Below are 12096 nucleotides of genomic sequence, written 5' to 3' on the forward strand. Positions count from 1 at the left end.
TTGTCTTAAATTTGACACGTGGCTTGCTTGGTAGGAATAACACGAAACTAAGAATTTTGGGTGGGTATGATTTTACGCCGTGATTTATCCTCAACTGACGAACGTCGAGGAAAAATCCTTAAATTTTCGGGGGTGTTGGATTCTCACCAATAGTTGCGTTGTTTAAGCTGACATTGTCAACTCCGCTTCGTCTATTACTGTTCGTGAGTGGAACATAATATTAATTAATAATATTCCAGTGTCTTTACGGTTCTTTTAAAAAAAAAAATAGTTTAAAGACGTAAAAAAAATAGTGGATATAGGAAACAATATTATCATAAATGCATTTTAAAAGTTGATTATGGTCGAGATTTTAAGTATTAAAAAAGGCGAAAAAGAAAGATAAATGAGATTTTAAAATAGGGTTTAACTAAGCGTAGGGTCTATTGGAGAATATAATTAATTGTTATTAATAAGGAATTAAATTAAATTAAACACAATAATTACTAATCCCTAACAACCTTTATGCTTCAACTCCATTAGCTTAAAAGGCCTCTCTTAGCTTTATTATTATTTAAAAATTAAAATATTTGGTTAATATATATATATATATATAAATCCACTACAAAAATAGATTTAAAAATATACCGAGACGCAATATTTTTGCTCTAATTAAACAACGAGTTTTCTTTGTTCATACTAGTTTTGAGTCGATCATTTGACGTTTGGAGAAGACCCACAAAAGAGTTGTTCCCGGTATGTCTTCGGTCGAAACACAACAACCTACTATCGCTACGAGAGTGCTCGTACAGTAATAGTCGACATGTTCAAGACTAGGACCCCATGCCTGATCCTTTTCCTAAAGTTACGGATCCATTTTGTCGACTTTGGGCCTACGTTGTTCCATCAACAATTGAGGCAGTTATGAGTATAAGGGAACGAAGACGTTGTTGAACTTGACTCTAGTCCGATTTGATTAAATGATTCGAGAAGTGTAAGACAAAGGAATATTATAAATGTTCCTAAGATAGTTTGGATATGTGTGACATAATAAATATGGGTGCGATTAATTACATTTATGGAAGAGAATTAATTTATTTAATTGAAAAAATGAAAAAATAATGTTTTTATTTATTTATTGAGAGATACGTGTCGGGCGTCAACTCAAGCGTCAAGTCAAAGACGTGACAAATATTTGCGATCACCGTCCAAAATAACCTCATCGTTGACTAATCAACAGTCCCAAACACACACATCATTTCACAGCCTCATAATTATTTAAAATAAAAAAATAAATATTAGGGGAAAAAAATAAATATTGAGATTTTAATATAATAAATATATATAATTTGAAATAATAATATTTTATTTCTGGGGTTGTCGGCCGATTCTGGAGCATAAAATTTCACCCCAACCCCCTCTATTATTGCTTTATTTCACTCGAGCCCCGTGTTGTTTACAACTATGCCCTTCTTCACTGCGCATTTCTGGGAATGGCCCCTCGATAATATTCTCTCATTTAATTCCATTTATTTTAAAATAAAAAAGGCATTTAGTTTATTTAATTTTTAAAATTTTAATTTTATATATTTAATTAATGGAATTATCCCTATCCCAATGCCATAAGCGGAAGAAAAGGCGTAACAATAAGGCCAATAATTGGGGTTCACGTTTCTCACATATAAATAATAATTGGAATTTTTTAAAAATTAAAAAAAAAAAAAAGGAAAGCGGCGGTCTGAGAATCATCAGTGATCAGAGCAATCGAATTCTCCAGTCTCGGTCACTTCGCTCCTTGAGAAAGTGTAGCACACGCGCCGGTAAAAAACTAAGAGCGTGGAAGACACGTGCACAGTGAAGAAAGGGAGAGGGAAAAAAGGAAGATGGGAAATAATAGTATGCGGGCGAGTGTAGAGTAAAGGATGACACGGTGAGCGAGACATGGAGGTCAGCCTCGAGCCCTGCAAACCGAGCTTGCCCCGATCTTCATCTCATTGCCCGTACTTTTTGTTTTCTTTTTTTATTAATATATATATATATATATATTAATTAATTATTATTATTTAAAAAAATGAAAATATTTAGCGTGAAAAATGACTGGCATAAAGTGAAGGCTACGGTAAACTCCAAAACCCTGCAACGCCATTCCCCTACTTCCTTCTGCCTATTTTCTTTCTATTTTTTAAATAAAAATAATAATTTCTTTGTTGTGAGGGATAAATTAAATATTATTTAAAATAAAAAACTGGATTTTATTTTTTATTTAGAAAAAAACTGTAATTACCGTAGGGGTAGTAGAGTGGGTTAGTGAAAAAAGAAACCCTAGAGTACAGAAGGGAGCCAGTAGGGGGTTAAGAAGGAAGTGACACGTGGCAGAAAATATGTGGTCGTTCAGAATCTAGAATGGTCACGGACGGTAACTCCCGATCTGTGAAATGTTTTAATCTTCGAGACCAAATTCACATTCTCCTCAAACTCCACGTCTCTTTTTTACATTTCTTTTTTATTTTATTTTTTTAAAATTAAATCATGGATCTCTCTTTGGGCCTAGGCCCATCAATGACGTCAACTCGGTGTAAAAGCCCAATAGTAGGCCCATTAAATGTACCAAGTATACGATATGAAATATTATAAATGTGGGCTATTTTCCTTTATAGTCAGGCCCAATATAAGCCCATTTTAAACTAAAGCCAGAATGTGGGTCCCAATTAAAGCTGTACAGCCTGTATTTGCAGGATAGCCCCTGCATTTTCATTAATTACGATCCTTGTTTTCAAGATTTGACATTTTCATTTAATCCTTTAATTGGCGAAATTATTATCATTAATTCTTTTAACACATTATTAGTATTATTATAGTTCAATAATAATATCATAATGGCCCTTGCATTTTCTAATAATTGCACCGTTTTAAATATTTGAAATTACAAGATTTAGGTAAGAAAATGTAACATTTTATTTAAATTAATATAAAAAAAATATTAATAGCAATTAACACCATCCAATACATATAACCATAAAAGCATATCATTAATTTAAACTAAACAACCAAATAAATTAAAATTCACTCCATTTAATTTTTTCTAAATTAAAAATAAATTATTCAATGAGAGTCTGACTCACAATAAAGAAAAATTATATTAAAGTAAAAATTCACCTAATTTAATTTTTTTCAATTAAAAATTAATTATTCAATGAGACTGTCGCAGTCGTTATGACTCACAATAAAAAAAAATTATATTAAAGTAAAAAATAAATTATAATAAATATTTTTGTTTTTTTAAGGGAAAAAAAAAATAAAAATGAAAGATTTGAAAATTGAACCCCAGGAATTTAACAGCCCAAATAGATGAGTTTTAGAAGAAAACTGGGGAATGGAATTAGAATGTGGGGGTGAAGAAAACAACGATTTCCTCGTTCCTATTTTTTCCCTTTAAAATTTGTGCTTTTCTTGCTGGAAGATACTCGTACGAGTCGTATCGGAGGAAGAGAGACATGACAAAACACCCAAAAATGGATTTAATTCTGAGCGAAAGAAAATTTTTAACTGTAAATAGTTATTGCAACAAGCAACCCCATACGCCAAACTTAAACAGAAATTCTTCGTTTCTGTCTCTTCATCTTCATCTTCATCCAAAATTTCCCCGATTTTCTATGTGGGTTTGGTTTTTAATTATGTGTTGATTAACGAACCTCTGGAATTTATGTAACCTGTCTTGATCTTACCATTGTTTTGTGCTTCAATCTTGTTTAAGCTTCGATGGGTTTCTCTTTTTGGGTCGGTATATGCCGAAATTTGGCAGTAGGGCACAGCCGCGGAGAGAGATGCGGGGGATGAGATAAGCAAAGCGAAGGAATCCAAGAAATCTACGCCATGGAAGAAGGTATTTCCTCTACAGATCGTTGAATCGCTTCCTTCTTTTATTTTGTTCGTGGGATTGGATTGGATTGGATTGGATTTGTTTTGTGTTGGGTTAGGTATGTTTCTTCTTGATCAATCGGATGAACAACCAAATAGAAAATCGATTTAGTTGCTGGGTTGATGTTTCCTTTCAAATGCTTGATGTTGTCCTGCAATGAATCCTGTTTGATATTGTTCATTTCTTCTTGTTTGATTCCATTTTTTCGAGGCCACCGCTTGTAGATATTGTTCTCGTTGGAACACCGTGATATCTGGCTCTGATACCATTTTGTGTAACAGCTCAAACCTCTACCGCTAGTTGATATTGCCCTCTTGGCCAGCAAAACTAGACACTGAACCGTGTTGTAGCTTTCCTAGTCAAGAGGACGATATTTGCTAGCGGTGGGCTTGAGATATGAGTTTGAGTTAGGTAGAATACATTTGATCAATTGGGGGAACGATCAAACAGAATGTTGAATCTGTGCCGTGTTGGTTTTTCGATTTGATTGCTTGATGTTGTCCTGCCAGAAGGAAGCTTGGGTAGGAATGGTTATGGTGGCTACTGAGCCAAAAATGTTTCTTCCCATTAGATCTATTTATGCAGCAAATGGCATGTTCTTGTATCTTATATACCGAAAATGGCATTGTTATTCCCTCGGGACTCGATCGAAGCTTCGAACGCTGACATTGTGGTGATTGCATAGGCTTATTGCTTGATGTGGTTACATGTGATCCCACATTCATTTACTACAAATTTCCATATAAATTAAAAGTTCGAATCTCTGATGTTTTGGCGTTTATACATTGCTTACATTGTTCTTCAACTCTAGTAGATGAAATGCAGGGTGTTTGTAGCTATATTTAGTGATTTCTTCTTTTCTTGAACTCAGAATTGGGTAACGTTATGCATTCGGAGGAGAACAAAGATTCAACCGAAAAGAACAAGAAACGGAAGCTCAAGACACCTACCCAGGTGATCGCTTTAGAGAAGTTCTATAACGGTAAAACTGCATCCTTTTGTCGATCCCTCCTCGAGGTTCTTTATACTCCCTTTAATCTGAAAGAAGTTTTTAATGCCAATTCCAGAACATAAGTATCCTACAGAGGAAATGAAATCACAGCTCGCCGAGCAGCTGGGTTTGACTGAGAAGCAAATATCTGGATGGTTTTGCCACAGAAGATTAAAAGACAAGAGATTTTGTGAAACGTATACGAGTGTACGACAGGATCGTTCGAGTGGTGTCATTCAAGACCTTGGCAGTGGGCTTGCACAAGATTCATGTGGTAGCACAAAAAATGGAGACTATTGGTATATCGATCCTCGGGAAGTTGAAAGCCAAAAGCCTTATGGCCATGAACTAGCTACCGATAATGTCCTTGAGCGGAGGAGTCAGTATACCGAAAATGTTAGTAATATGGATAATACGCCTTCGGAAAGCAGCTCGTCTTTAAAAGATAGGGTATTATCTCAAAGTGAGAATCCATATGATACAGAAGTTTCTCAGTATTTAACACATGAGGGTGCTATTCCCTCATCAAATCCAAAGGCTTTAAACTCCCTGCGGTATAAACCATCTGGCTATTTAAAAGTGAAGGGCGAAGCAGAAAATGCTGCTATTACTGCTGTTAAGAGACAGTTGGGCGTGCAATATCGGGAGGACGGTCCACCGCTTGGTGTGGAATTCCAGCCACTTCCTCCTGGTGCGTTCGAGTCCCCAGCTAAAGGTCCAATCCATGGTAAACGATAAAATGTATTTCATCGTCGACAATGTTCCTACTTTTCGTAGTAATCTCTTACATAGCATATCAATTTGCACTTGTAAATGAAAATGTTTTTCCTTATTGTTATGCATAATAAACATTGTACTTTCCATTTTGTTTTCAATTCTCAATTTATTTCTTTATTTGTCAGTTCATAGTGCCATTGCCCATGCTTAGGTCTCTAATGATAGATGAAGGCAAATGACGTTCTATAAGATCGGAATACAACTAACGAAGCGTAGATTGCTAAAAATTTAAATTCTAAAGAACGACCGACATTTAGTACTGTAACCTTGTGCCAGACACTCGAAAACTAAAATGGATATACTGAAGTGAATGATAAACTAGATGATGACTCGATTGTCGAGTGCTTCATCCTGTGCAGAATGTTGTCATGCCTTGCGGTATTTTGATTTTCTTCTGAATTTTACCTTCTATGATCTTATTCGACTGTTACATCGAGCTTTCATTGAGCATCGTACCTATTTTTCTATGGATACTTCACAGATTCATACTATACTGGGAATCATCCTATACTTCCTCGTTCTCCAGAAATATCGACAACGAAGAAACAAAGAGCTCTTGGCTCTGTAAGTGGACCTTAACTATGCCCTTTTTAAGATGTTACTTTATTGTGGATTTTGTTTGATGATCTATATGCATGGAATAAATCTGTGTTGAATTCAAAGGCTTCATCTTAGCTAAAGGATATGGAAGATGGTAGTTCTAATATTTTTCTTGCCACTCTGTTTGATTGCTCTGCAGAGGTATGAAGTACACAGTTCGAATATGAGTTCTCAGGACTCGTATATGGAGGAAGCAGTCCCGACCAGCGCTACATGTAGACCCGAGTGTCACGACAAGAATTCTATGAACCAATTAAAGAAAGGTTCCAATTATTACAACAAAACCGACCCTTTTCCCCCGCAGAACTCTCCGTTGAATATGTACGAGGAATCTGGTGGGTTGACATTATCCAGTAGTAGCAAACGGGATCATAGAATAAACTCTAGCTATAACATTCCTAGTAGTAGAACTGATTCTGTTTCCAACAATCATGGGTCCTGTTCTTCAAAAGTTGCTAATGAACAGACAGAGATGCAGCTGCATAACCATGGTTGCGTTGGCTCGAAGAGTTTCTATAGGAGCGGTAAAACGATGCCAAAGGTCCGTATTTCATACCTTTTTATTGAATGTTCTTGTATTATTTTTCCGCATTTTTCTGATCTTTTTTGTGTTTATACAGGAAATGTTCAATGGAGAAGAAAAGACTGTAAATGGAAGTAGTGATCCAGTTAGAGGGAAGATCCTACCAACAAAGGACATGGCTGTGAGTTTAAGTGGTGTCATGTTTTGCATAATGCTATAACATTGTTGTATTGTGGTTCCTTGCTTACATTTCCCCTACTCGTGTATCAAGGTTGCAAATCGATGTCCGTTGGATTTTCCTCGGTCGAATTACGCTGCAAAATCATCCTTTTCTGGAAAACCGGGGCGGAAAAATCATGCTAGAAGGTCAGTTCAAGTAACTGTTGCTAGTAGCATGCCAATTATTCTGCATATTCATATTGAAGCTCTCATTTTTATCGTCTTTTCTGTAAATGCGTCTCATTTACACTGTTCTTTTTGCTGCTTAATCCCAAGATCTGGTTTCTTTCTATTCATGGCTTACCTTCCATGGTGAGGTATGCAATATACTTTGAGATGGACTTGGTCTTAAAATTTGTTCAAGACGGCCGGTAGGCATCAAAAGAGACCATGTGAGAACCCACATCGGTTGGGGAGGAGAACGAAGCATCCTTTATAAGGGTGTGGAAACCTCTCCCTAGTAGACGTGTTTTAAAAGCCTTGAGGTGAAGCCCAAAAGGGAAAGCCTAATAAAGAGGACAATATCTGCTAGCGGTGGGCTTGGTCCGTTACAAATGGTATCAGAGTCAAACACCGGGCGATGTGCCAGCAAGAAAGCTGAGCTCTGAAAAGGGGTGGATTGGGGGGTACCACATTGTGATTAGAGAAGGAAACGAGTGCCAGCGAGGATGCTGGGCCCCGAAGGGGGTGGATTGTGAGATCCCACATCGGTTGGGGAGGAGAATGAAGCATGTGTGGAAACCTCTCCCTAGTAGACGTGTTTTAAAAACCTTGAGGGGAAGCCCAAAGAGGACGATATCTGCTAGCAGTGGGCTTGGGCCGTTACATTTATAGTCTTCTTGCTTTTACCTTTAATGTGGTTAAATAACATGAGTGCTTCTCCTTGGAGATTTCCAGTGAGGTATATATTAACAACTATACATGTCGATGTAGATCCACGACGGAGATGCTATACAGCTTCACTGTCGATGAAGCGGAAGATACGAGTTCATCGTTGGATTGAACAACAGTAGAGTTTCGCTGGGTCTAGAGATTCAGAGTACATAGTTTGGAATTACTGTAAATTGGGTAGCAATATTAGTAGGTTGCAGTAAACCTTAGGCAGATTCTGGCTATCAGCCTCCCTCCTTCACCCTATCCCCTCTCTTGTGTACAAGTACAGAGCCTGCATTTTATAACTGTCTTTCTGAGGGAAACTCTATTTGTTTTTGTGCGTGGATCTCCGTATCGGGTTTTCGGGTTGCGTCGATTTGTACTTCTGTAATGTTGTTTGATTGACAGAGAAGCATCGACAATGTATCATAACTGCATCGTCCATTTGTAACTCGACAGCTTTAAATGTATGATTCCGATTGAAATGTTGTGATTGTTCATCTTCTATCCATCCTTGCACATGAGAATTCCCCCTATCAAATCATTGTTCGATAGCTTTCTCCCATGAACCAACACGAACCATTCATTACCTTGGCTATGAGGAAAATGGTAAAAAAATGGGTTGGTTTGGACCAGAGAGAAAAGGAAGTTGGAAGATAAAAGGGAGTGGCTTTTTAGGCAGGCATCGGCATCATGTGGGCGGGTGGGGGGGTTTGCAAAGGCACTTGGAGGAGGGGCCTGCCTTAGCCTCTCACTTTGTTTGATAAGCTGATTGAGATATAGAATCAAAGCATTCAATGGACGTTAGAGCTTCATTTACTCCTCAAGCTTTAGAGAATTTTTTTAAAAGGTTTAGGGTTGAAGGGATTAGAGGAGGACCACTTGGGGGACTTTTCAAAAGCAACTCTCTTACAACCGACTCGTGTGGTCTCCATCACCTCTCAACCCACACCTTTTCCAAATTCTGTGCCCACCTTCACCTTCTTATTCCTCTCATTCTTAACCCTTTCCGTAAGTTGGTCCGTTGGTGCGATGACTTTAGCTCAAAACTTGAGTCTATACCCAAAATCAGCTTCGGTATGACGTTATTTTGAAATGGAATGCACTTTTTAAATCTAGGTGGATTGTGAGATCCCACCTCTATTGAAGAGGGGAACGAGACATTTCTTATAATGTGTGAAAACTTCTCCCTAGTAGATACGTTTTAAAATCGTGAGGCTTATGGTGATACGTAACGAGTAAAAATAGATAATATTTGTTAGCGGTGAATTTGGGCTGTCACTGTCTTTGGTGAATTTAGGCTGTCACTGTCTTCTTTTACAAATCACATGTCTTCTTTTACAAATCACAAATCCACAGTGCGAGCGCTGTCTTCTTTTACAAATCATAAATCCATACTTCGCATATTAAATAAATTAGGCACAAATTAAAAAAAATCTAATTATTTATCCAATGTATTTTTAAAATTTGGAGATTAAATATTAAAAAGCCTATTAATTTTCTTCTATAAATTAAATAATAGAATAGAGTCAATTAGTAAAAATGGAGGGACACGTGTGAAGGTCCAACCGACCGGTAATGGGAGAAATGGAAAGCCTAGAAGTGTCCCTATCATTTTGACAAAATATGGTGGCCATTCTCACTTTTATATTAATTTCTTTTACTTCATTATTATTTTCTTTCCAAATTTTATTCTATTTTATTCTTCTAATAAATTAAATTATAGTGTCCAAAAAACAAAATAAATATATAGATTTTAGGTTTAAATTTTCCCTTAGTAATATTTATAAATATATATATTTATTCCCTTGAGGAGAAATTCAATTTAATTTGGCACGTTTATATAACTTTTATTTATTTTTTATTTATTTATTAAAGTTTCTCAAACTTTATGAGCTTACAACTCAGTCATTATTGCTAATTTGTTTCGATTAAAATCTAATCATAATTAGGAGTTAAATAATGGTAAAATTATGATATAAACTAACTTTTTTTTTAATTATTTGAATCTTAAAACACTTTTTGAAAATGATGTTTTCAATAAAAATTACATTTTTTAAAAAAATGTATTTTAAATATAATTTCATTTAGTGGTACGATGATTCTATTACATAAAATATTTATTTTATTTTTATTATATAATTGGTTTCTTAAAAAATAAGTTTTTAAATTAATCCAACTTTTTAAGCATTTCTTTTATTAATTTTTTTTTAAATTAGTCAATAAGTTAGACTAAAAAAGATTTAAAAGTATTACTTTTTAAAAAATATTTATTAAAAATTCGATTTTGTTAAAAAAAAAAAAAGAGTTTTAATATGCATCCATAGTGATTAAGGGGTTTGCAAAGGCACTTGGAGGAGGGGCCTGCCTTAGCCGCTCACTTTGTTTGATAAGCTGATTGAGATATAGAATCAAAGCATTCAATGGACGTTAGAGCTTCATTTACTCCTCAAGCTTTAGAGAATTTTTTTAAAAGGTTTAGGGTTGAAGGGATTAGAGGAGGACCACTTGGGGGACTTTTCAAAAGCAACTCTCTTACAACCGACTCGTGTGGTCTCCATCACCTCTCAACCCACACCTTTTCCAAATTCTGTGCCCACCTTCACCTTCTTATTCCTCTCATTCTTAACCCTTTCCGTAAGTTGGTCCGTTGGTGCGATGACTTTAGCTCAAAACTTGAGTCTATACCCAAAATCAGCTTCGGTATGACGTTATTTTGAAATGGAATGCACTTTTTAAATCTAGGTGGATTGTGAGATCCCACCTCTATTGAAGAGGGGAACGAGACATTTCTTATAATGTGTGAAAACTTCTCCCTAGTAGATACGTTTTAAAATCGTGAGGCTTATGGTGATACGTAACGAGTAAAAATAGATAATATTTGTTAGCGGTGAATTTGGGCTGTCACTGTCTTTGGTGAATTTAGGCTGTCACTGTCTTCTTTTACAAATCACATGTCTTCTTTTACAAATCACAAATCCACAGTGCGAGCGCTGTCTTCTTTTACAAATCATAAATCCATACTTCGCATATTAAATAAATTAGGCACAAATTAAAAAAAATCTAATTATTTATCCAATGTATTTTTAAAATTTGGAGATTAAATATTAAAAAGCCTATTAATTTTCTTCTATAAATTAAATAATAGAATAGAGTCAATTAGTAAAAATGGAGGGACACGTGTGAAGGTCCAACCGACCGGTAATGGGAGAAATGGAAAGCCTAGAAGTGTCCCTATCATTTTGACAAAATATGGTGGCCATTCTCACTTTTATATTAATTTCTTTTACTTCATTATTATTTTCTTTCCAAATTTTATTCTATTTTATTCTTCTAATAAATTAAATTATAGTGTCCAAAAAACAAAATAAATATATAGATTTTAGGTTTAAATTTTCCCTTAGTAATATTTATAAATATATATATTTATTCCCTTGAGGAGAAATTCAATTTAATTTGGCACGTTTATATAACTTTTATTTATTTTTTATTTATTTATTAAAGTTTCTCAAACTTTATGAGCTTACAACTCAGTCATTATTGCTAATTTGTTTCGATTAAAATCTAATCATAATTAGGAGTTAAATAATGGTAAAATTATGATATAAACTAACTTTTTTTTTAATTATTTGAATCTTAAAACACTTTTTGAAAATGATGTTTTCAATAAAAATTACATTTTTTAAAAAAATGTATTTTAAATATAATTTCATTTAGTGGTACGATGATTCTATTACATAAAATATTTATTTTATTTTTATTATAAAATTGGTTTCTTAAAAAATAAGTTTTTAAATTAATCCAACTTTTTAAGCATTTCTTTTATTAAAACTTTTTTAAAATTAGTCAATAAGTTAGACTAAAAAAATTTTAAAAGTATTAATTTTTCAAAAATATTTATTAAAAATTCGATTTTGTTAAAAAAAAAAAAAAGAATTTTAATATGCATCCATAGTGATTAAAATAATATTTTATATAGAGTTTGAGAACTAATACTCGATTTTTTTTAATAAAAAAAAAGGATAATCACTTTCTTTAAATGATATTTTTTTTAAAAAAATAATTTTTAATAACTTTATAATTTACATTTTCTTATGAAATTAAAATTAATCATAAATTATGAAAATTAAATTGAGGCCGAATAAATTTTCTAATTTAATATTAAAAAGAATAAAAATATAAATATTATATCTTTCATGGAAATTTGCAAATATA

General features: G+C 34.2%; 1 protein-coding gene across 2 annotated transcripts; it reads left to right on the plus strand.

Annotated features, from left to right (window-relative positions):
* Positions 1-3335: 3335 nt before the first annotated feature.
* LOC111795818 lies at positions 3336-8381 on the plus strand. Of its 2 annotated transcripts, none has more exons than XM_023678411.1 (8): positions 3336-3862; positions 4770-4880; positions 4966-5580; positions 6148-6230; positions 6406-6807; positions 6887-6970; positions 7061-7155; positions 7942-8381. In XM_023678411.1, the coding sequence occupies exons 1-8, from the start codon at positions 3853-3855 to the stop codon at positions 8009-8011; spliced, it is 1470 nt and encodes a 489-aa protein (XP_023534179.1). In that variant the 5' UTR covers positions 3336-3852; the 3' UTR covers positions 8012-8381. The 2 variants fall into 2 exon arrangements, with proteins under 2 accessions (XP_023534179.1, XP_023534178.1); XM_023678410.1 differs by having other exon boundaries at positions 3339-3862; positions 4966-5616.
* Positions 8382-12096: the final 3715 nt, after the last annotated feature.

This window comes from Cucurbita pepo, chromosome LG05 (genome assembly GCF_002806865.2).
Source record: "Cucurbita pepo subsp. pepo cultivar mu-cu-16 chromosome LG05, ASM280686v2, whole genome shotgun sequence".
NCBI lineage: Eukaryota > Viridiplantae > Streptophyta > Magnoliopsida > Cucurbitales > Cucurbitaceae > Cucurbita > Cucurbita pepo.

Coding starts and splice junctions, on each gene's coding strand:
- LOC111795818 (XM_023678410.1), top strand. Junction 6,808..6,886: donor GCGGTAAAACGATGCCAAAG/GTCCGTATTTCA, acceptor GTGTTTATACAG/GAAATGTTCAATGGAGAAGA. Junction 6,971..7,060: donor TACCAACAAAGGACATGGCT/GTGAGTTTAAGT, acceptor TCGTGTATCAAG/GTTGCAAATCGATGTCCGTT.